Genomic DNA, 26,291 nt, shown 5'->3' on the forward strand with positions numbered 1-26,291 from the left:
GGTGTTAAAGAAAACGGAGGATAAAGCTAAATCTATGCAAACAGTCAAGGATTTCTTACAGGTACAGCCACCTCAGTTTAGCAGAAATTGGCCAACAAAAAATTGGTCCTTTCCAGTGTCAGACAGGCCACAGAGGCAGATACAGACGCCCAAGAGGCAGATCTCAACCCCAAGGCTCAAACAGACAACGACAGTGGGGGCATCTCAACCCCAAAAGGAGGTGAGCACAAGTCTCAACCTTACAGGAAACAGTCACAATGACTTTCCCTTGCGTACGCCAAACACGTCCCTTCTGGAAGCCCCCTTAGGGGGAAAACTAGCACTTTTTTCTCAAAACTGGCAAACAATCACCCAAGACAAATGGGTCCTGAATATTGTGTCGCAAGGTTACAGATTCCACTTCCATACTTTACCAAAACTAAAAGGAATGCCAAACCTGCCACAAAATCATTGGGCAGAGGCACAAAAACAAATTTCAGCCCTCATGGATATGAGAGCTATACAAAAAGTACCACAACAGGAATAAGAACAAGGATTTTACTCAAGACTCTTCCTGGTTCCCAGAAAGGACAAAGCCTGGAGGCCTATACTGGACCTTTCAATTCTGAATACTTACCTGGATATTCCGAAATTCAAAATGTTGACATTACAGCAGCTTCTACCCATGCTGGGCAAGAAGGCTTGGCTTGTTACTCTGGACCTCAAAGAGGCATACCTGCATGTCCCTATCAGACAAAATTGCAGAAGATACCTCCGATTCAAAGCTGGTACAAGGCACTACCAATTCTCTGCACTGCCCTTTGGCTTATCTACTGCGTCCAGGGTCTTCACAAAATGCCTGGCACCAGTAATTACGTTTTGCAGACAAAAAGGGATTCAAATATATCCATACCTGGACGAGTGCCTCATTCAAGCAGAGACAAAGGACATTCTTCTACAGCATCTGGCGTTTGTGAAAAGGTTGCTAATTTCTCTCGGGTACACAGTAAACGAAAACAAGTCAAAACTAGTGCCCTCACAACAGATTACATTCCTGGGTGCCAGCTTAAATACACGGCCGAGATGGTTTACCTCACGCCAGACAAACTAGTGCAACTAACTCAATATTTTCAACTACTGGCAAAAACGTCCCATCTCCCTGAAAGAAAATTATGCAGGCCCTGGGATTCATGGCATCCTGCATACTACTAATACCATATGCCAGACTGCATATGAGGAAATTACAATGGTACCTAATAAGTGTTTGGACTCAACATTCTCAGTCTAAAAGCAGTATTTCCAATAATCCCCTGCCTACAACAGGAGTTTCGATGGTGGGCACAGGCATGTCACCTAAACGAGGGGTCAGCCTTTTACCCAACCCACAGCCAGGCAAACTCTAACAACAGATGCTTCGGATTACGCCTGGAGACCACACATGGCTGGAACATACATTCAGGGCAAGTGGACCACAGACCAGATGCATCTTCACATCAATCAGAAAGAGATGTTGGCTATTCAAAATGCCCTAACAGCTTTCAAGGACCTTCTACACCCAGGACAACTATTACTGAAGACGGACAACAGCACAGTAATGTGGTAGATAAACAAACAAGGGGGCACTCACTCTTATCCCCTATGCAGGCAAACCATGACCTTGTGGAACACAGCTCTAACTTACCACGTTCACCTGCAAGCACAATTCCTGCCAGGAAAGAAAAATACTCTGGCAGACGATTTAAGCAGGAATATCATGGACCCTCACAAATGGAAATTGAACCCACAAATCTTCAGTATGATAACACAAAAATGGGGATGCCCAGACATAGATCTTTTTACCTTCCCTCTGAATTGCCAACTACAAAAATTCTGCACAAGGACTTATCACAAACAAGCATGGAAAGTGCATGCTCTTCTATTCATCTGGAAAAACCTAAAAGTCCATACCTTCCCACCACTGCCTTTCTTTTCAAAGGTACTCCTAAAAGCCAGACAAGAAAAAACACAGATGATCCTGATTGCTCCAGACTGGCCACGCCAGCACTGGTACCCTATCTTAAGGAACTTGGCTCAGGGCCCATGATGGATTTTGCCCCAAATTCCACACCTTCTGACTGAACAAAACAATCAGATCCTGCACGGTCAGCTCAAAACCCTAAACCTGGCTGCATGGCAGATACTTCAGTCAAACAGGCAACACCTCTCTCTAAAGTTGTTATGGATGTCAATTTGGAGGCCAGGAGGCCTAGCACCAGGAAAGCTTACTCAGAAAAATGGAAGAGATTCTGCGCCTGGAACCAGGCTCACAGCCTTGACTCTCTTGTTCCAAACATTCCTCAGATTTTACATTACTTAACTGAGATGCTGGACAGAGGCCTATCCTTTTCATCAATTAAGATTCACGCCTCTGCCATTTCTGCACATTACAACACGGATCTTCCTTTATTCTCTCATCCCTTGCTAAAGCAGTACCTCAGAGGGGCTAAAAACATAAGACCGCCCCGGAGACCACCAACACCAACTTGGGACCTCAATTTCGTTTTGGAAAAACTGACCCTACCACCTTTTGAGCCAGCCAATACAGCCGATCTAAAATTTTTATCATGGAAAACAGCTCTGCTCCTGGCAGTAACTTCAGCACGAAGAGTCTCAGAGCTACAGGCATTAATGGCAGTGGAACCTTTTATAATTTTTCATCAGGATAGGGTATCTTTAAGGACGAACCCTACCTTCATGCCAAAGGTGGTATCTAGTGTGGTTTTAACCAAACCATCCATTTGCCTACTTTTTATCCAAACCCCCAAAATAAAGGGGAGAAACTTCTGCATTCTTTGGACATACGCAGGCAGCTACGCTACTACTTGGACAAAACAAAAGCTTTCAGGAAAACTGATCAACTGTTTGTAGCATATGCTGCAGAGATCACAAGGCAAGGCTATCTCAAAGCAGACTATATCCAAATGGATAGGACACTGTATTTGGTACTGCTACACACAGCATGGAAAATCAGTCCCTAATAACATTAGGCCTCATTCCACCAGGGCAACAGCCACTTCAGCAGCCTTTCTCAGAGGAGTACCTACCAAGGAAATTTTGGAGGCTGCAATTTGGAGTTCAGTGCACACCTTTACCAAGCATTACCACCTGCCTCTTTACTCAAAATCCAGAGCAGGATTTGCCACTGCAGTTCTGCAGGGTCTCTTGTCCAATCCTAACTCTTTATAGACCAGCCACCCAAACTTAGCTTTGGGATTCAACCCGACTGTGATGACTGCAGCAGTGTAACACGATGAACATAGTACAGTTTTTTACCTACCATAAATGTAGATGTTAGAGTGTTAACACTGCTGCAGTCCAGGTTACCCTCCCTCCATCCCCTCTGAACTAGCTGGACTTATCTATACCCTTTTATCCTATACAACCTTTGGGGTGTATTTGCTGGTAACTGAAGGTATTGTTTTTATTTTGTATGTATATTTTTGATTAGCAATATGTATTGCCTACCCACTTGGGGGCACCTGACATCTGGGGCAAGAAAAACTGAAGAAAATGGCGTTGGATGCATCTTATATACCCCTGGCGCACTGACGTCAAGGAAGAAGTGACAGCAACCGACGCCGGACCAAGACTTTGGAACTCTGGCCGACTGCGGGACCGCCTGACGTCAGGATATCCCAAGTGTGATGACTGCAGCAGTGTGAACACTCGAACATCTACATTTATGGTAGGTACAAAACTGTACTTTGTGTACACTTACCATAAATGTAGATGTTTGAGTGTATTCACTGTTGCAGTCCAGGTTACCCACCCACCATCCCCCTTTTTCTTTGCTGGGACTTTTCTGTACTTCTCTATTCTATACAACCTATGTGGTGTATTTGCTTGTTGATGAAGGAAATGTTTATTTTACTACATGCATGCTTTTTGGCATACTTTTTTTCAGCCTACCTATTTGGGGGCACCTGACATCTGGGGCAAGAAAAACTGAAGAAAATGGCGTCTGCTGCATCTTTTATACCCCTGGCACACTGACGTCAGGGAAGAGGCGACAGCAACCAACACCGGACCTAGGCTTTGGAATTCTGGCCGACTGCGGGTAGCCTGCCAGAGTGTACTCAAGTGTAATGACTGCAACAGTGAATACACTCTAACATCTGCATTTATGGTAGGTACACAACTGTACTTTCTCTTCCTCCCTATGAGGACTCTGATGCTGAAGAATCTATCCCTTCAGCCTCTCCTCCTGAAGATTACTCTTTTGGGGAAACCTTGCACACACCATGAGGGAGCATTTCCATTGGGAGAGCCAGGATTATTCAGAATCCAAGAAAAGGCTCAGAGACTTTCTTTTACTGCCTCAGCACAGGCCCCTTGCTATTACCCCTGTACTAGATATTGTTGATGATGTTTTTTTTCTAAATCAAGCTTGTCTCCTGATTCTTTACCCCCTGCAGCAGTCATGCCAGATAGGTACTACAGGTTCCCAGACTCTCATAAATTTCTTTATAAAAACCCTGCTGCTGACCCAGAAACAATTTCTCAGGGTCCCAAAGGAGTCAAGGCTTCCACTGCAAAAAACCCTGTTCCCTCAGATAGGGATTCTAGAGCACTGGATAGATGGGGGAAAAAAGTTTACACTTCTGCTACTTTAGCTGTAAGGGCTTTAATCTGCCAGTTTCACATGCTTAAATATCAACAATACCTAATGGCTTTGCTAAAACAGAAAATGCTTACAAGCTCAGAATGTCCTGACAATAAGGAAATGCAGGATTTATTGCATGCAGCTGAACAAGTGGGAAAGCATACTCTGCAATGTGGTTTTGATTCATTAGAGGCTTCTTGCAGAGCCACAGTTACAAGTTCTGTCATTCGAAGGCATGCTTGGTTAAAAGAACAAAGTTTACCTGAACATGTTAAAGCAAAATTATTGGATGCTCCAATACAGCATGATACTTTGTTTGGTGTTAAGGCAGAAGAGGTGTTAAAGAAAATGGAGGATAAAGCAAAATCAATGCAGACAGTAAAGGATTTCTTACAGGTTCAGCTACCTAGATTTAGCAGGAACTGGCCTTCTAAAAATTGGTCCTTTCCAGTGTCAGACAGGCCACAAAGAGGCAGATACAGACGCCCTTGGGGCAGATCTCAACCCCAAGGCTCATACAGACCTAAACAATGGGGTGCTTCAGCCCCCAAAGGCGGAGAAGACAAATCACAACCTTATAGGAAACGGTCCCAATGACTTCCCTCTACAAATGCCAAGCACTTACCTTTTGGCAGCACCGTTAGGGGGAAAACTAGCACTTTTCTCTCAAAATTGGCACATGATCAGCCAGGACAAATGGGTACTGAATATTGTTTCTCAGGGTTACAGGTTCCACTTTCACACCCTACCAAGGTCAAAAGGTATGCCAGACCTGCCACAAAATCAGTGGGCAGAGGCACAAAAACAAATTTCAGCCCTCATGGATATGAGAGATATTCAATAAGTACCACAGCAAGAAGAGGGATAAGGATTTTATTCAAGACTTTTTTTCTTGGTACCCAGAAAGGACAATGCCTGGAGACCAGTACTTGACCTGTCAATTCTAAGTACTTTCCTGGATGTTCCAAAATTCAAAATGTTGTCACTGCAGCAACTTCTACCCATGCTGGGCAAGAAGGCTTGGCTAGTTATTTTGGACGTCAGAGGCATACCTGCATGTCCCAATCAGACAATCTTGCAGAAGATACCTCAGATTCATAGCTGGCTTAATGCATTTACCAATTCTCTGCACTGCCCTTTGGCTTATCTACTGCTCCCAGGGTCTTCACAAAATGCCTGGCACCAGTAATTGCATTTTGCAGACAAAAAGGAATTCAAATATATCCCTACTTGGACAGCTGCCTTATTCAAGCAGAGAGCCAGGACATTCTACTAAAGCATCTGGCATTTGTTAAAAGATTACTAATTTGCCTAGGGTACACAGTTAACGAAAATAAATCAAAACTAGTGCCCTCTCAAGAGATAATATTCCTGGGTGCAAACTTAAATACAACTGCCCAGATGGCTTATCTCACGCCAGACAAGCAAAGGCAACTGACTCATTACTTTCAGATGATGGCAACAAAGACCTAACTACCTGCAAGAAAAATTCTGCACGCTTTGGGCTTCATGGCATCCTGCATCCTGCTAATTCCATATGCAAGACTGCATATGAGGAAGCTACAATGGTATCTAAGAAGTGTTTGGACTCAACATTGCCACAGCCTGGAAACAATAATAACTCTTATCCCCTGCCTGCAACAGGAGTTTCGATGATGGGCACTGGCCTGTCACCACAACAAGGGACAGCCTTTCACTTTACCCACAGCCAGGCAGACAATAACAACAGATGCATCGGATTATGCCTGGGGGGCACACATAGGTTCATAGGTTCATACTAGGCTATCTGCCCTAGGGCATTTATAAGCCTAGCCAGAATCTGTTTGGCTTTTGCCACCCATTTTAAATTTATTTTGCTATGCCCTTTTTCGAGGTTAGTATACTGTGCCTCTGTCTAACGGTGACACAGAAATGATACCCGGGGTAAACCTACGATCTCCCATCCACTCATCAAGATTCCTCTTGAAGAGAGTCAATGAGGGACTCTGCCTAACCTGGACTGGGATTTTATTCCAGAGTGAAGAGAGCCTCTGGGTTATGAATCTGTCCCTCCAGCATGTCCTATTTATTTCAGTGCTGAGGTTCAAGTCTCTCGAGCGCATAGCTCGTTGGGATTTGGATTTTCTGAGGTGCAGCATGTCCATTAATTCCGGGTTGGACATGGCTTTATACGTCAGGCACAGATCGCCTCTGAACAGGCGATATGCCACTGAGTAGAGCTGGAGTTTCTTTAACCGGGCAGCATATGGCATCTGTTTGAGCCCTTTGATCCTTTTAGTGAGGTACTTTTGGGGTCTTTCCAGTTGCTGCAGGTGTCTGGTAAGGTACATCCCAAAAGGGGCATTGTACTCAATTATGGGCCTGATGAGGGATGAGTAAAGAGGCACGATGACCTCCCCTGATCTAGATGTGAATCCCTTCATGATTAGGTGGGCTATATAAAATGTTTTTCTAACCACTTTGGCCACGTGGTTGTCAAATGAGAGATTGCTATCAACTTGGGTCCCCAGGTCCCTAATTACTTCTTTTGTACTTAATGGATTACCACCTATGTGGTAATTTGTGAGCACTTTGTTTTTGCCATAGGGGATGACTATACACTTTTTGGCATTTAGCTTGAGGCCATGGCTCTGGCACCAGTTGTCTGTTTCTATGAGGCCCTTTTGGAGGATGCTTATGTCGGCTGAAGAGTCGATTATGGCGCCCAGTTTGCAGTCATCTGCGAACTTGGTCAGCCACAGTCCTTCCGTGTTGGCCTGTACCTCCGAGAAATATAGACCGAACAAGAGAGGTCCCAGGACTGAGCCTTGTGGGACACCACTTGTAACTGGTTTGGAGTCTGACATGGCTCCAGCAATTCTAACCATGTGGGTTCTGTCCTTGAGCCAGTTTGCAATCCATCTAGTGACATAGGGGTTTATATTTAAGCTGGTGAGCTTATCTATAATGCCCGAGTGGGGTATTGTATCGAAGGCTTTTGCGAGGTCCAGGTAGGCTGTGTGGACCACCTTCTCCTTGTCAATGGCCTTGGTGACTGTTTCAAAGAAATCAACCAGGTTTAATAGGCAGGATCTGCCCTTAACAAAGCCGAACTGGGTAGGATCCAGTGTCTGTAGGTCCCCAATATCTTTATTTATGAGGTCCATGATGATCCTTTCCATAGCTTTGCAGACCAAGCTAGTCAGGCTTATGGGGCGATAGTGTCCAGGATCCGTTGAGGCACCACCTTTATGGAGAGGGACCAGTGTTGCTGTACGCCACTCTTTGGGCACATATCCTGTAGTAAGGCTGAGATTGAACAGTAGTTTTATGTTTGGGTTTAGCTCTTCTTGGAGTTCATGTAGGCGCAGCCGGGACACCGTCTGGTCCCATTGATGCTGTGTTTTTTGCTTTGGAGAGGGCGGCTCTTACCTGAGCATCTGAGATGTCAGGGGGGCAGCACTCTGCTGGGATAGATATTTGCCCTTTTGGTGGGGAGGGGGGGAGAAGTTTGCGCTGAACCTGTCAGCTAGGATGTTGGCAATGTCTGTGGGTTCAGTGTATTTTTTGTCATTTTGGACTAATTCTGAGCATATCTGGGAATTACCACCCAGGTTCCTAACATAACTAAAGAAAGCCTTGTGATTATCCTTAGTGTCCTGTGCAATTTTTCTCTCGAAGCTGGCCTTAGACAATTTTATGTGTGTCCGTTGTTTTTTGCTAATACTGATCAGTGATGCCTTCCCTTTTTGGGATTTTGCTCTATCATTTAGTAGCTTCCTCCTTCTATTGTATACATGGCAGGAAAATGTATTCGGGGCACGTGGCCTGCGGACCAAATGCATCTTCACATCAGTCAAAAAGTGATGGTAGCTGTACAGAATGCCCTGACAGCCTTCAAGGATCTACTAAATCCAGGACAACTGTTACTAAAGACGGACAATACTACAGTTATGTGGTACATAAACAAGCAAGGGGGCACACATTCCTACCCCCTCTGCAGGCAAGCCATGACTTTGTGGAACACAGCACTGACCAACCAAGTACATCTACAGGCACAATTCCTGCCAGGAAAGAAAAATACTCTGGCAGACGAACTAAGCAGAAACTTCATGGACCTTCACGAGTGGAAACTAAATCCACAGGTCTTCAGCATGATAACAAGGAAATGGGGATGCCCAGACATCTTTTTGCCTCCCCTCCCAACTGCCAACTCCAGAGATTCTGCACAAGGACTTATCACTCACAAGCTTGGAAAGTGGATGCTGTATCATTCAGCTGGAAAACCCTAACAGTTTATGCCTTTCCACCACTGCCTCTCCTTCCCAAGGTGCTTCTAAAAGTCAGACAAGAGAAGCCAAAAAGTATTCTGATTGCCCCGGACTGGCCACGCCAACACTGGTACCCAATCCTAAAGAGCTTGTCTCAAGGCCCAGCCTGGACTTTACCTCAAATTCCTCATCTTCTGACTCAACAAAACAATCAGAACTTGCACAGCCAACTCAGAACCTTAAATCTGGCTGCATGGCAGGTACTATAGTCACTCAGAACACACCTCTCTCTAAAGCTGTTATGGATGTCATTTTGGAAGCCAGGAGGCCCAGCACCAGGAAATCTTATGCAGAAAAATGGAAGAGAGTCTCTGCTTGGAACCAAGCACAAGGACTTGAACCACTTGTTCCCAATATTCCTCAGATTTTACAATACCTATCTGAGATGCTGGACAAAGGCCTATCCTTCTCATCAATTAAGATCCATGCCTCTGCCATTTCAGCTCATTACAATACGGAACCTCCTATTTTCTCTCATCCACTACTAAGACAGTACCTCAGAGGGGCAAAAAATATAAGACCCCCAAGGAGAGCACCGATACCTACATGGGACCTCAACTTTGTCTTAGAAAAGCTCACACTGCCTCCTTTTGAGCCAGCCAGTACAGCTGATATAAAATTCTTATCATGGAAAACTGCTCTACTCCTAGCAATAACCTCAGCAAGAAGAGTCTCAGAGTTACAGGCATTAATGGCAGTGGAACCTTTTATCATTTTTCATCCAGACAGGGTTTCTCTAAGGACAAACCCAACATTTATGCCAAAGGTAGTATCCAATGTGGCTCTTAACCAAACCATTCATTTGCCAACATTTTATCCAAATCCCCAGAATAAAGGGGAGAGACTTTTGCACTCTTTGGACATACACAGGCAGCTACGCTTCTACTTGGACAAAAGAAAAGCTTTCAGAAAAACTGAGCAACTGTTTATAGCATATGCTCCAGAATTACAAGGAAAGGCTATTTTCAAAATGGATAGGACACTATTCGTTTCTGCTATGCATAGCATGGCAAGTCAGTGCCTAAGAATATTAGGCCACATTCTACCAGGGCAGCAGCCACTTCAGCAGCCTTTCTTAGAGGAGTACCAACCAAGTAAATTTTGGAGGCTGCAGCTTGGAGTTCACTGCACACTTTTACCAAGCACTACCACTTACCTCGTTACTCTAAATCCAGAGCAGGCTTTGCCACTGCAGTTCTGCAGGGCCTCATAGCCACTCCTAATCCTATTTAGACCCAGCCGCCCAACCTCAGCTTTGGGATTCAACCCAAGTGTAATGACTACAACAGTAAAACACGATGAACATAGTACAGTTGTGTACCTACTATAAATGTAGATGTTCGAGTGTATTCACTGTTGCAGTCCAGGTTACCCACCCACCATCCCCCTTTCTTTGCTGGGACTTATCTATACTTCTCTATCCTATACAACCTATGTGGTGTATTTGCTTTTAGATGAACGTATTGTTTATTTTAGTGTATGTTTTTTATAAGCAGTGTGTATTGCCTACCTTCTTGGGGCACCTGATATCTGGGGCAAGAAAAACTGAAGAAAATGGATTTGGCTGCATCTTGTATACCGCACTGACGTCAGAGAAGAGACAGCAACCGATGCCGGACCAGGACTATAGAATTCAGGCCGACTGCGAGTAGCCTGCCAGCAGGATAACCCAAGTGTAATGACTGCAACAGTGAATACACTCGAACATCTACATTTATGGTAGGTACACAACTGTACTGTATTGCTACTCAATGCTAGAAGTCTAAACCTCAAAATGCACTCACTCAAGGCACTCCTTAAAATGGAGAACATCGACATCTGTGCAGTGACAGAGACCTGGTTCAAGGCTCCATAGAGTACCACTGCATTACCAGGCTGTAATTCATACCACACCTTTCAGCCACCTAACCTGGACTGAAACACTAAAGGCGGAGGTGTGTCCATATTCATTAAGGATATCCACACCTCCAGGCTAGTTGCTTAGCATAATGCATCCGAGATAATCCAAGTGCAACTAACTCTGGGCAAGACCACAGTCCAAATTGTAGCTTGCTACAGATCCCCCACCATGCCCCAGGATTCCCACTCTTCATATCTTAATACACTGGAAAATATTGGGGTACAACCTAACACCCTAATAATGGGCGATTTCAACTGTCCTACCATTAACTGGGAAAACTACTCCTGTACCAACTCTTGTGCTCAGCGTTTTCTGGAATTCATAAATTGCAATGCCGTGGATCAACCTATCCACACCCCCACCAGGGGCAGCAGTATCCTAGACCTGGTTATTACCAACATGGGCAACCGGTGCTCCACACCAGAGGTCAATTCCTCGTTGGTCATATCCGACCACAAGCTAATCACCCTAGCCATCCACATCCCTCCCCTACCCCCATTAGGAAAACAACAGTAAAAAATTTCTCCAAAGCCAACTTCATGCTTCTTAAGACAGAAGTGTCAAACGTCACAACACCCATGCTGACGGACAATAGAGGTATGACTGCTGAATCCTACACAAATGCACTTTATAAGCACTTACACGAGTGAATGGATCATGCAATCCATAACAGAACCAAGATGCTATCCTCTAAAAAAAGGAAGCCAGTCTGGTGGTCCCCTGCCATAAACAAACTCTACAACAGAAGAAAGAAACTGTTGCAAAAAAAAGTGAAATCCCATGATTGGAGAAACTCCCTGGTCAACCTCAGTAAGAAGCTGAGATCCCTCATAAAATCCTTCAAAGCTAGTTATGAAAACAAAATTGCCACTAACTCTAAAGACAACCACAAAGCATTCTATAGCTATGTCAAAAATCTCAATGGCAGCACTCAGATCTGCTCTGAGTTACAGCACAATGGCACTAAATATACAGAACCAACTGATATTGTCAACATCCTGGCAGATAGGTTCAGTGCTAACTTTACCCCCCTGTCATCCCCTAAAGGGCCCATCTGTATACCAGAAGAATGCAAAGTTCCTGTAATCATGGCTGCACAGGTAAAAAACACACCATCCAAAGCCAAAAACACAGCATCCATGGGACCTGACGACATCCCAGGCTGTGTTCTACATGAACTACAGAACGAACTGGCACCCCACATAAGTACCATGTTCAATCATAGCCTCACCTCAGGCTATGTGCCCACTGAATGGTGCACAGTGACAGTTATCCCACTCCACAAAGGGGGAGCCACCACAGACCCCAAAAAGTACCACCCCATTAGCCTAACAAACCTGTTCTGCAAGGCTATGGAACGTATCATCATGGAACTTAAAAACAATGACATTGGTAATCTCCAAACTCAGGACCCCACCCAGTTCGAGTTTGTAAAAGGCAGATCATGTCTCCTAAACCTGATAGACTTCTTTGAAGCAGTCACCAAAGCCATAGATGAGGGTAAGGTGGTTCACACAGCCTATCTAGATCTCGCCAAGGCTTTCGACACCATCCCCCACTCTGGAATTATAGATCAACTCACTAAACTAGGTATAAATCCCTATGTCACAAGATGTGTTGCCAACTGGCTCACTGACAGAACCCACACTGTGAAAGTAGCAGACTCCAAATCCAACTTCTGACCAGTGACAAGTGGAGTACCACAGGGTTCAGTCCTGGTTCCTCTCCTGTTTGGTATCTACTTCTCTGAAGTACAGGCCAACACTGAAGGTCTTTGGCTAACGAAGTTTGCAGATGACTGCAAACTAGGAGCCATAATCAAAACTCCAAAAGATCTGGACATCCTACAAAAGGGCCTCGCTGAGACAGATGCCTGGTGTCAAAGCCATGGCCTCAAGCTCAATGCCAAAAAGTGCATTGTCATCCCTTTTGGTAAAAACTCAGTACCCATGAACTACCACATAGGCGGTAGTCTACTTAACACTGAAAGTGTGATGAGACCTTGGGACACAGGTGGACAGTAGTCTCTCCTTTGATAATCACATCGCCACAGTAGTCAGGAAATCCTTCTACATGGCACACCTCATCACAAAAGGTTTCTCATCCAGGAAAAAAGAGGTCATTGTTCCCCTCTACTCGTCAATCAGACCCATTATAGAGTTCAGTGCCCCTTTTGGCATGTACCTCACAAGACATCTACGACAACTGGAAAGGCCACAGAAGTCCCTCACAAAGAGGATTACTGGCCTCAAACAGATGCCCTATGCAGACCGTCTCAAAAAACTGCAGCTTTACTCCGTTGCATATCACCTACTCAGAGGCGATCTCTGCCTAACACCCAAAGCTATGTCAAACCCAGAGCTTTTAGACATGCTCCACTTAAAGAAATCCCCATCCCTACGAGCTACATGGTCTAGAGACCTAAACCTTGTCACCTCAATAAACAGAACATGCTGGAGGGATAGATTCCTGTCCCAGAGACTTCCCATACTCTGGAACAAACTACTTATCTATATCAAACAAAGCTCCTCCTCAGCGCTCTTCAAGAAAAATCTTGATGATTGGATGGGAGATAGGAAATTCACCCTGGGGATCACTTCTGTGGCTCTGCTCGACTGTGGCACAGGAAAATAATTTTCTTGGGTGGCGAAAGCCAGGGTACCTTTGGCTAGGCTTATATAGGCCCTAGGGCCAATAGCCTAGTACCTACCTATGAACCTATTAGAAGGTTCCATCTTGTGGAACATGTTCTGTTTTTTCCCTACTTGCCAGTGTATGTGGTCTTAAGTTCTCAAGTTCTCTGTACTTTGGCTTTTCTGTTTTCTCTCAGTTCAGCATTAACACACAAGAACTGAAGAATGAGAAATGTGTGATGGTAAGGGTAAAGTTTCAGGCAGCTTGGGAAAGTTTGATCTGCCAGGCAGGTTAATTCCTATACAAGAGACCCTCTTAGAGATCACTGATTAAGGTAAGTGCCTGCCTTTCATTTTTGTAACATTGTGTGACGATGAAGTATTCAGTTGTGGCAGTAAATCCTGATGCAAGTAGAGCATTTTTATTTGCAGTAACGGAACCATTTAATTATGTGTTGACCTGTTTGTTTTGCTTTAGGACACCTTAATTGTGTGGTCAGAAGCGGAAAATTATGATTTGGCCCTCAGTTTTCAAGAGAAGGCAGGATGTGATGAGATTTGGGAAAAAATTTGTCAGGTACAGTATGTACATTTTTATTTTTACATTAGTGCTTGTGAATAGTGCTTGTGAGTGTACTAAAGCCAAGCACACTTTTTGTCATATATGTAGATGTGTGCTAATTGGGGGCTAAGCCATCGTGTAGAAATGTGTCTTCACAGGTTTACGAATGCACAGTTGTATGAAGACTGCTGTTTATTTTGGGAGGATAAACTCCATTCACACTGTCTGCTAAGTAATATAATGAACTCCAAGGTCATTTTTGTTTTGAGAAGAGTTACCCCCCCCCCTTTTTTTTTCATTTCCTGTTTTGTAGTACTCAGCCTACGCACAGGTGGTGCTTTTGCAGCTGGACAAAACTGGCATCCTACCCCAGGATGGTTGGGGTGCCATTGGCTGCCGACTCTCAACTCCTCACTTAAGTTATGTTGCAATTAGAGCTTCATGTTTGTCACACAGTCTTCATCTGAATGTATAATTTCTGATAGTGATGTTGATCATCTACAGTGTGGTCTTCATAACTCCTTTTGTCTAGATGATTGCTCAAGAAAGACATCATAAATATTCATTGTAAGACTAACCTCTTGGTGTTATATTCTTTATACGTAGGGAATTGACCACAGGCAGTGTTCTGTCCTTCCTACCAGACTTTTAGAACACTAGAAGGACCCTGGAGAGGCACTGGTTTTCTTCTAACCCAACATTGTCATCATGATCATATGTTATGGGGAGAATATCCTGTGGCATTTTCATTATTTTTTCTGATTTAAGAGGCATGTAGTTGACTCTTTTTTTTCTCTCCTTCCAGTAGTACTTCATTGGTGAATAAGTAACTTAATTTTTGGAGTTACTACCTTTTCTATTGTAAGGGTAACTACTATAGTAGTATTTATTATTGATGGGAACTAGTTAGTCTTTTCTGATGTCCATAAAGTGGGAATGAACTCCTTCCTTCCTTTCCCTAAGCATTAGTCTGATCTGTGGTTGAAAGAAAATGCAGCCTCTTCCTTCTTCATTTGCTTTTGCCACTTATGATTGGTTGCTACTACATAGGTTCATAGGTTCATACTAGGCTATCTGCCCTGGGGCAATTGTAAGCCTAGCCCGATTCTGTATGGCTTACGCCACCCCTTGATTTGAGTATACTGTGCCCTTTTTAAGGTTTAGGTTACTGTGCTTCTGTCTAATAGTGACACGGGAGTAATCCCTGGGACAAACCTACGATCCCCCATCCACCTATCGAAATTCTTCTTGAAGAGATTCAGTGAGGTGCTCTGCCTCACATGAACTGGAATTCTATTCCAGAGCGAAGGGAGCCTCTGGGTTATGAACCTGTCCCTCCAGCAAGTTCTATTTATTTCTGTGCTGAGGTTCAAGTCCCTCGAGCGTGTGGCTCTAAGGGATTTAGATTTACTGAGGTGGAGCATGTTCATTAATTCTGGATTTGACATAGCTTTGTATGTCAGGCATAGATTGCCTCGAAGTAGGCGGTATGCAACTGAGTAGAGCTGGAGTTTTTTTAACCGAGCAGCATATTATGGCATCTGTTTGAGACCCTTGATCCTCTTGGTGAGATACTTTTGGGGTCTTTCTAATTGCTGCAGGTGTCGGGTAAGGTACATCCCAAAAGGGGCATTGTATTCTATGATGGGCCAGATGAGGGATGAATAAAGGGGCACGATTACCTCTCTTGATCTAGATGTGAAACCCTTCGTGATGAGGTGGGCTATGTAGAAGGTCTTTCTAACCACTTTGGCAATGTGGTTTTCAAAGGAGAGATTGCTATCAACTTGGGTCCCCAGGTCCCTAATAACTTTCTCTGTACTTAATGGGTTACCGCCTATGTGGTAATTTGTGGGCACATTGTTTTTGCCAAAGGGTATGACTATACATTTTTTGGCATTTAGCTTTAAACCATGGCGCTGGCACCAGTTATCTGTCTCTGTGAGACCTTTTTGATGGATGTTTGTGTCAGCTGGAGAGTTGTTTATGGCGCCCAGTTTGCAGTCGTCTGCGAACTTGGTGAGCCATAGTCCTCCAACGTTGGCCTGTACCTCGGAAAATTATATACCGAACAAGAGAGGTCCCAGGACAGAACCCTGTGGGACGCCACTTGTGACCGGTTTCGAGTCTGACATGGCTCCAGCAACTCTCACTCTGTGGGTTCTGTCTTTGAGCCAGTTTGCGACCCATCTTGTGACATAGGGGTTTATATTTAAGCTGGATAGCTTATCTATGATGCCCGAGTGGGGTATTGTGTCAAATGCCTTTGCAAGGTCCAGATAGGCTGTGTGGACTACCTTCCCTTCATCTATGGCTTTGGTGACTGTTTCGAAGAAGTCAACCAGGTTCAAAAGGCAGGATCTGCCCTTGACAAAGCCGAACTGGGTAGGATCTAGTGTCTGTAGGTCCCCAATGTCTTTGTTTATGAGCTCCATGATGATCCTCTCCATAGCCTTGCAGATTAAGCTAGTCAGGCTTATGGGGTGATAGTTTCCAGGGTCCGTAGAGGCTCCACCTTTGTGGAGTGGGACCACTGTTGCTGTACGCCATTCTGTGGGCACATATCCTGTAGTGAGGCTGAGATTGTATAGCTGTTTTAGTTGAGGGATTAGTTCCTCTTGGAGGTCATGTAGGATGCAACCTGGGACGCCATCTGGTCCCATGGAAGCAGTGTATTTTGCTTTGGAGAGGGCAGCCTTCACCTGAGCATCAGAGATGTTTGGGAGGCAGCCCTCTGCCGGGATAGATACTTGCTCTTTTGGGGGGGAGGGGGTGGAGAAGTTTGCACTGAACCTGTCTGCCAAGGATATTGGCGATGTCTGTGGGTTCAGTGTATTTTTTGTCATTTAGAATCAACTCAGAACAAGTCTGGGAGTTGCATCCCAGGTTTCTAACATAACTGAAAAAAGCCTTATGATTGTCTTTGGTGTCCTGTGCAATTTTTCTCTCTAAGCTGGCCTTGGAGGATTTTATGAGGGATCGTAATTTTTTGCTAGTACTGATCAGAGATGCCTTCCCTATTAGGGATTTTGCTCTATCATGTAGTAGCTTCCTCCTTCTGTTGTACAGTTTATTTATGGCAGGGGTCCACCAGACTGGATGCCTGCCTTTGGATGATAGGGTCTTGGTTTTGTTTGGGATAGCATGATCCATGCATTCCTGGAGATGTCCGTCGAATGTGTTTATATAGGATTCTGCAGTTTGGGCCGTAGTTTCCACTGGCCCTGGGGCCTTGAAGGATTCCACTTCAGTTTTGAGAAGTGAGAAGTTCGCTTTTGAGAAGTTTTTCACTGTGGTTTTCTGGGCTGGGGGTGGGGTCGGGATGTGGTTATCCAGTGAAATTAATTTATGGTCTGATCTTACCAATGAGGGATATACTTCTGGTGTGGAGCATAGAGTCCCCATGTTGGTAATGATCAGGTCTAGTATGATGTCCTTCAAGGATGCATCTGCAGTCCTTACAAATGGGTTGTCCTGTCGTCAGGCAGCCCTTCGGTCGGCCGGATTCCAAAGTCTGGGTCTGGCCTCGGCTGGTGTCGCACTTCACCCGACGTCATCTCTGCTGGTCTTCGGGTATAAAGGCATCAGCCGACGCCATTTTCCTCAGTCTTTCTTGCCGAGTGGCGCCCGAAGCAGAAGCTGTTCGCAAGTGCCGGTCGGTCAGATCCAGAGATTACTACCGAATACTACTTCGAAGACTTCTAAAAAGCTAAGTACCCCGTTGGGGACTCTCTCTTGCCTCAGCCGATGTCAGAAAAAGTGAATAACTGTTTAACTTGTGGGAAACAAATACCTCATAAAGATTTCCACTCTTAGTGCTTACTTTGTTTAGGCCCAGACCACGACGTAGCAGCCTGTTTAGCCTGTGCTTCCTTCAACCGACGAATGCTTAGGCGTCGGTCGGAGTTTGCTGAACAGTTTTTCGGCTCAGATTTTGCGTACATTATGCCGTCGGATCCTCCGACTTCTCAAATTGTTAAGAAATGCAAAGAAAAAGACCGACACTCGCGGTCCGCGGTTTCGGCCGAAACCACTGTTAAGCAAACCGCGAGTGTCTCTGTTTCGGCCGAAACCGAGCAAATGGGTCTATCTTCAGCCGAATCCATGACTACTACCGAGGCCCCTGCTACCCTAGTTGAATCGGCCTCTGAAATTTTGCCTACTAATGTGGTTCCTCTAGAATTATCGGACACCATCCCTTTGGATGTCTCTACCCCAGCACGTGGTGCTGCTAGGCCTCCTGCAGCCATGTCTATAAAGGCCTTTGCCAGGGCTAAAGCAGCCAAAACTGCTAAGTCTGTGCCTGTTAAGCCCCCCTCTCACAGGCCCAGTTCCAGTTCCCAAATGCTTACTCTGGCAGAGGATCTCATCTCTTTAATAAGGGGATCCCAATCTCACCCAGACAGGGCCTCTCAACCTCCAGAAAAGAGACCTAGAGCAGAGCCCCCTGAGCCAGTGTCCTCAGATGACTCTTCTGATGATTCAGACAATACAGACCATCCAGAGGCTCCTATTTCTACTTATGAAGATTCCGATGCTGAAGAATCTATACCTTTTGCCTCTCCACCAGAGGAATTTTCCTTTGGGGAAACCTTACATGCCATGAGAGAGCAATTCCAATAGCAGGGACAAGATTTCTCAGATTCAAGAAAAAGGCTTAGGACCTTTCTACACTTACCGCAACATAGGCCCTTAGCTATACCTCCAGTTCTTCCTGTTGTGGATGATGCATTCAATGATGCTTGCACTGCTCCTGATACTTTACCTCCAGCCCCTGCCAAGCCCGATAGGTTTTACAGGGTACCGGTCACTCATCACCACTTATACAAGGCTCCTCTTGCAGATCCTGAGACTATCTCCCAGGGGCCTAAGGCAGTAGCCTCGACCTCAGCGAAAAACCCTCTCCCTTCTGAAAGGGAATCCAGGTCCTTAGAGAGATGGGGTAAAAAAGTATACACCTCTGCTACTCTCTCAGCTAGAGCTTTGAACTGTCAGTTTCATATGAACCAATACCAAGAGTTTATGCTTGATCAGTTAACTAAGAAACTGTCCTCTGATGATTCCTTAGATAAGAAATATGTTTTAGAAATGGTGAATAACATTCAGCAGGTTAGTAACCATTCTTTAAAATGTGGCTATGATGCACTGGAGGCTTCATTTAGATCAGCCATGACTGGCACAGTTATAAGAAGGCATGCATGGTTGAAAGAGCAGGTCTTACGGATCATGTTAAAACAAAGCTATTAGATGCTCCTATGGATAAGGTCACTCTATTTGGTCCTCCTGCCCAACAAGTAATGAAGAAAATGGAAGAGAAGGCAAAATCTGTACAAACAGTTAAAGATTTCTTACAGGTTCAGCCCCAAGGTTTAGCAGGAACTGGCCTTACAAAATTGGTCCTTTCCAGACTCCTCTAAATCTCAGAGAGGCAGGAATAGACGTTCCAGAGGCAGAAATCAATCCAGAGGAGGTGCCTACAGAGGACGCCAGTGGCAAGGCAATAACCAGCGAGGCACAGACACAGCCACTACCACTGCAACAGGACAATCACAGTGACTTGGCTCTGACACCGCCTACCAGGGAACAAATAGCAGCACCCTTAGGCGGAAAGTTAGCCTTATTTTCAAAAAATTGGCACTATATCACAAGAGACAAGTGGATTTTGCAAACTATAGACCAAGGCTACAGGTTTCATTTCCACACCTTACCAGTAAAAGTGGAATGCCAAACCTACCACCAAATCAAAAGACAGAAGCTCTAAAACAAATAGCTCAATTAACAAACATGAGAGCTGTGGAAAGGGTGCCACCTACAGAACAGGGCAAAGGATTTTACTCCAGACTTTTCCTAGTACCAAGAAAAGAGAAAAATTGGAGACCTATTCTCGACCTGTCCGCTTTAAACACATTCATCATTGTTCCAAAATTCAAAATGCTGACCCTACAGCAACTTCTTCCCATGCTGGGCAAGGAGTGTTGGCTGGTAACTCTAGATCTCAAGGAGGCATACCTGCACGTCCCCATACGACCAAATTGCAGAAGATACCTCAGATTTCTTGCAGGATCAGAGCATTATCAATTCTCAGCATTGCCCTTTGGCTTATCTACTGTGCCCAGAGTGTTCACGAAATGCCTGGCATCAGTAATAGCTCATTGCAGGCTACAGGGAATCCAAATTTACCCATACCTGGACGACTGCCTGATGCAAGCGGACAACAAAAGCAAGCTGACACAAGACTTACAAAGAGTCATTTGCTTACTACAAGCCCTGGGATACACAGTCAATTTAAAAAAGTCAAGACTGATACCATCCCAAACAAGAAGATTCTTGGGTGCAGAATTGGACACAGTAAAACAGATGGCATTCCTAACTGCAGAAAAACAAGAACAACTTCCTCTTTACTTCTTGGCATTAACAAAGCAGAACAAACTAACAGCAAGGAAAGTTCTGCAGGCCTTGGGCTTCATGGCATCCTGCATAATCCTGGTCCCCCATGCCAGACTGCATATGAGAAAGCTACAGTGGTACCTAAAAAATTTATGGTCTCAACACAGGCACAGCTTAGAAACCGAAATACCACTAATCCCATGCCTGAAACAAGAATTCCTATGGTGGGCTCAAGCATGCCAGGCAAACCCAGGTTTGTCCTTCCACAACATTCAAGCAAGCCAAACCATCACAACGGACGCCTCAGACCTAGGTTGGGGGGCCTACATGTTGGACAACTGCATTCAAGGCTTATGGACTCCAGATCAGCTGCACCTGCACATAAATCAAAAAGAAATGCTGGCAGTAAAACTAGCAATCCAGAATTTCAGACCATTCCTCAAAGAAGGCCAATTGATGATAAGGACAGACAACACCACAGTCATGTGGTACATCAACAAACAGGGAGGCACTCATTCATACCCCCTATGTCGAATGGCTCTGGACCTATGGAATATGTCTCTGAGCTACAACATTCAGTTACAGGCAATATTTGTACCGGGAAAAGAAAACATCCTAGCAGACATGTTAAGCAGAACTACCTCGGATGCTCATGAATGGATGCTACACCCGGACATCTTCAAGGCCATCACAAAGAAATGGGGAATGCCACAAATAGACCTATTCGCATCCCCACTCAATCACCAGCTCAAGAAATTCTGCACAAGGACATACCACCCACTTGCTTGGAAGGTGGACTCTCTATCCTTCAGTTGGAAAGGCCTGACAGCATATGCATTTCCACCTCTTCCTTTGATGCACAAGGTACTACTGAAAATCAAAGAGGAACGTCCAAGGATAATTCTGATAGCTCCAAATTGGCCAAGACAACATTGGTATCCATTGCTGAGGAGCATGTCTCGGGGGGGGGGGGGCACGTGGACACTACCCCTGATTCCTTTGATGTTAACTCAGAGTGACTACAACATCCTGCATCCAAACCTGAAAACTCTGCAACTGACTGCCTGGAACATTACATAGGAGCAACTAACCCAGATTTATCCCAAAGGGTTAAAGACATTATCCTTGAGGCCCGCAGATCCTCAACAAGAAGGAACTATGCAGGAAAATGGAAAAGGTTTGTCATTTGGAGTACTGAAAGAGGGAAAGACGTGTCAAAGATAGATATTGCCCACATCCTGGAGTATTTGGCAGAGCTTCTCCATACAGGCCTGTCCTATTCCTCCATCAAGATACATGCATCAGCTATTTCTGCAGAATACAGCTTCGATCCCCCTGTCTTCTCACATCCTCTACTCAGGCAGTTCCTCAGAGGAATCAAGAATGTAAAACCTCCTAGGAAACCACCATTACCAGCATGGGACTTGAACTTTGTGCTAGAAAAATTGACACTCCCTCCATTCGAACCAGCAGCAACAGCAGATCTGCAACACCTATCCTGGAAAACTGCTTTCCTACTGGCAATTACTTCACCAAGAAGGGTTTCGGAACTACAGGCCTTAATGGCAGTACAACCCTTCCTAATCTTCCATCAAGATAGAGTGTCCATGAGAACTAATCCTACATTTATGCCTAAGGTGGTATCCAGAGTGTCTCTAAACCAGGCAATCCACCTACCTACCTTCTTCCCCAATCCACAGAACAGGGGGGAAAGACTGCTGCATACCTTGGATGTACATAGACAGTTGCGCTACTACCTGGACAGAACCAAGGGCAATAGAAAGACTGACCAGCTTCTAGTAGCTTATGCAACAGGAAGGGAAGGAAAAGCAATCTCCAAACAGACAGTCTCCAAGTGGATAGGAAATTGCATAAGATTCTGTTACTCCTACCATGGAAAGCAAATTCCACAGAACATAAGGCCTCATTCTACAAGGGCTACAGCCACTACCACAGCTTTCTTACGAGGAGTGGCTACCAAGGACATTATTGAGGCTGCTACTTGGACCTCCGTGCATACATTTGCCAAGCATTATAACTTACCTCTATACTCTAGATCCCGAGCAGGGTTTGCCACTGCTGTTTTGCAAGGGATCCTAACTACACCATAATTCTTCTTCCTCCTCCCCTAGTTTGGCTATGTATGGTATTCTACCCATTTGTAAGGACTGCAGATGCATCCTTGAAGGACATAGTACAGTTTTGTACCTACCATAAATGTAGATGTCCGAACAGGATAGCATCTGCAGTCAGGATTACCCTCCCTCCTTCCCCTCTGTGGTACTCCTAGGGTATTTACCCTCCTAATAGCTAGCTGGGGGGGGATCTCTTATGGTGTATTTGTTTGTATATATGTACATACATGCTTATTTTTGTGTTTGCCTTCTACTTTTTTTGGAAACATTGGCATTTATCCAAAAATTTAGCTTACCAAGAGGGCAACTGGCATCTGGGGCAAGAAACACTGAGGAAAATGGCGTCGGCTGATGCCTTTATACCCGAAGACCAGCAGAGATGACGTCGGGTGAAGTGCGACACCAGCCGAGGCCAGACCCAGACTTTGGAATCCGGCCGACCGAAGGGCTGCCTGACGACAGGACAACCCATTTGTAAGGACTGCAGATGCTATCCTGTTCGGACATCTACATTTATGGTAGGTACAAAACTGTACTTTGTCCCCTCTTGTGGGAGTGGTGACTAGTTGTTCCATAGCATTTGAGTTTATAATTTCCAGGAACCTTTGGGCTAAGGTGCTGGGGCTTGAGTAGTGCTCCCAGTCAATGTTTGGGTAGTTGAAGTCGCCCAGTATAATGGTGTTCGGAGAGATCTTCATGTTCTCCAATGTTTTCAGGAAAGCCGAGTTGGATTCCTGACTTTGAGAGGGTGGTCTGTAGGATGCTATAAACTGAAAAGCAGTCTTGCTCACTGTTAGTTGCACATGGATGGTCTCCGATACTTCGTGCAATGCCACTAACCTGGAGGTGTGGATATCCTTGATAAATATGGAAACTCTCCCTCCTTTTGTGGTTCGGTCCGGGTTTTGGGGCCGAAAAGCATGATATGAGGTATAGCCTGGTAGTGCTGGGGTGCTCTCTGGAGCCTTGAACCAGGTTTCTGTCTCTGCACAGATATCGATGTTCTCCATACTGAGGAGAGCTTCGAGTGCGTGCATCTTGAAGTTAAGACTTCTGGCGTTTAGCAGCATTACCCTTAGTTTCTTGTTCCTTGTGCTGTCTATGGGGGTGGGTTTGACTTTTGAGCCTTGCCTAAAAACGGCACTATGGGGGTGGCAAGAGCCTTTGCCAATATCCGAAAGCCCAGTGGTGACAGGTGCAAGCCGTCCCTAGCGAAGCAACGTGGCTTGTTGAGCATGTCATCCCAGGCTGACAGACACTGGATCCCTTTTGAATGACACCAAAATTTTAGCCAATTGTTAAAATCGATCATTTTGTCTTTATACTGTGGCATCATTCTAGGTGAGGGTAAGATGCTGCTCAAGGTCAGGGTCATACCAGCCTGGGCTACATGATCAGAGAGCTCCTCTATGTCTCTCTTCATGTAGTCCAGGGAGGTACGTCTCAGGTCATTCACACCAGCATGTACAATGACTGAGTCATATTTGTATTTGCTTTGGAGCGACCTGAGTGCTTGCGTTATGTGGCAGATCCTAGCACCCGACAGGCAGCTCACCGTGACCTTCTCTTTATTCAGCCTGGTGAGCGGGACGTCAGTGTGTCTGACAATAGAGTCACCTATTACAAGAATATCAGGTGTGTTATTCAGCCTTAAGGGCTGTGGCTGCTTGGCACATTGACTTTGTGGGTTATGTGTTGTGTGTGTTTTGTTTTGAGGTAACGTTTGCTTGGATGTCTGCTTTGGAGGTCTCCGTTGCTTAGGTAGATTTTTATTTAGAGCCTCCGAGTATGTTTTTGTGTATTTATGTGTTTGGTTCGCTGTTGTGGTGGGACTATGTGATACTGGTATTGTGTTGTGTGAGGTTACCTTCTCCTCCTGACTGGTTACACCAGTTTTGAGATGAGAGAGCTCAGCCTCCAGTTTGGCTAAATAGTTGCATCTCTCACATATATTTGAACCTGTTTGGAGGAGGAGAGGGTTGTCCGTGTACATGAGACAGTTGTAACATTGCCTCAAAATTCCCAGATTCACCAGCTGGACTGGAGAGGAAACCATTGACTGACCTTTGGACATGCTAGAGTAATATAGGGAAACTGAATTTAAGACGGACCAATAGAGGACAGGGTAATCGTAGAGAGTAAAAGAATAAGTAGTGCTTATGGTTTAGTAGTGCTAACTTGTAGGATTACTTAATTGGACCAGTGAAGCGCCTTAGAATGAGAATATGGTGTTTAAATTGAGAGATAGAGCAGTTCTAAGGGAAAAAGTGAAGAGCAGACTTTGTTGTGCCAGGAATAGTTTAAACCCAATTAGGCAACGCTGCCCGCTGTTGCGCTATGCACAAAAATGCGCAAAACCGCGCAAAAGAGGGTTTTAAGAGAGGAAGATGAAGGAGTTTTGGAAATGACCCAAAATGGCTAATAAAACTACAGTTTCAAGTCAGTAACCACTCCCACAGGGGCAGGCAGGCTGCTCAATGTTTTTCACTGCCACTGATCAATAGAGAGACTTCCCTTTAGCCCAAGCAAAAAATGGCCTCACAGAAGCTTACAAACAGTTCAAGAACAGCAAGCCTGTAACTGAACTTTTTTAAATCTCAGTAAAGTGGGGAAAAAAGCAAGATTTTTTTTTGTTTGTTTGTTTTTTCAGAGATAGCAGAGGTTCACAAGTATCAACAAGTTATAACAATGCAGTAAATGACCCCACACAAGAGTGCTAGGCCAAAGACAGATAAAATGCAAGTTTTGAAAAAAAAAAAACGATTTTAAAAATTGCAAACAGGAAATTCAGTAAACAGCTCTAGGTTGTGCTCTAAATACAGTTACTAATGCAGAAATCAAGTTTAACAAGCCAGAAAATGCTCAAAATAGGCGGCTATGCAGAAAAACTTAGCAAATAAACAGAGGAAAAATACTTAAAATCCCAAAAGTGGCTCATTTCTTCTCTCAGCGTTTTCTCCTCTTGGTGGGTGCTTCACCAACAGCCAACAAGCCTGAAAAGACGCCAAAACCACGAGGCAACCAGGTTTTAAGAGAGGAAGATTAAGGAGTTTTGGAATTGACCAAAAATGGCCAATAAAACTACAATTTCAAGTCAGTAACCACTCCCACAGGGGCAGGCAGGCTGCTCAATGTTTTTCACTACCACTGATCAACAGAGAGACTTCCCTTTAGCCCAAGCAAAAAATGGCCTCACAGAAGCTTACAAAACAGTTCAAGAACAGCAAGCCTGTAACTGAACTTTTTAAAATCTCAGTAAAGTGGGGAAAAAAGCAAGATTTTTTTTGTTTTTTTTTTGTTTTTTCAGAGATAGCAGAGGTTCACAAGTATCAGCAAGTTATAACAGTGCAGTAAATGACCCCACACAAGAGTGCTAGGCCAAAGACAGATAAAATGCAAGTTTTGAGAAAAAAACGATTTTAAAAATAAGTGCAAACAGGAAATTCAGTAAACAGCTCTAGGTTGTGCTCTAAATACAGTTACTAATGCAGAAATCAAGTTTAACAAGCCAGAAAATGCTCAAAATAGGCGGCTATGCAGAAAAACTTAGCAAATAAACAGAGGAAAAATACTTAAAATCTCAAAAGTGGCTCCAGGAGGTTAGTAGGCTAATGACCCTTGGGCCCTTACAGGCCTACCCAAGAGTTTATCCCCAAAAAAGCAACCTCAGTCAGCACCTGCCATCCCTGTCAATGAGGGACACAGTTGGAACCCCTGGGACAAATTTGTGGTTTCCTATCCAC

At 44.7% G+C, this 26,291-nt stretch overlaps 1 protein-coding gene across 5 annotated transcripts in view; it reads left to right on the top strand.

Moving 5' to 3' along the window:
• Nucleotides 1-26,291, top strand: part of PPP4R3B (protein phosphatase 4 regulatory subunit 3B) — a 2,189,617-nt gene that overhangs the window by 249,861 nt on the left and 1,913,465 nt on the right. For all 5 annotated transcript variants that reach the window (XM_044055224.1, XM_044055233.1, XM_044055261.1 and 2 more), the window contains exon 3: nt 13,943-14,041. In XM_044055224.1, coding sequence (XP_043911159.1) covers nt 13,943-14,041 — 99 coding nt within the window. The remainder of the gene's footprint in view (nt 1-13,942; nt 14,042-26,291) is intronic.

The sequence above is a fragment of the Protopterus annectens genome, chromosome 1.part2 (genome assembly GCF_019279795.1).
Source record: "Protopterus annectens isolate FY-2018-M chromosome 1.part2, PAN1.0, whole genome shotgun sequence".
Lineage (NCBI taxonomy): Eukaryota > Metazoa > Chordata > Ceratodontiformes > Protopteridae > Protopterus > Protopterus annectens.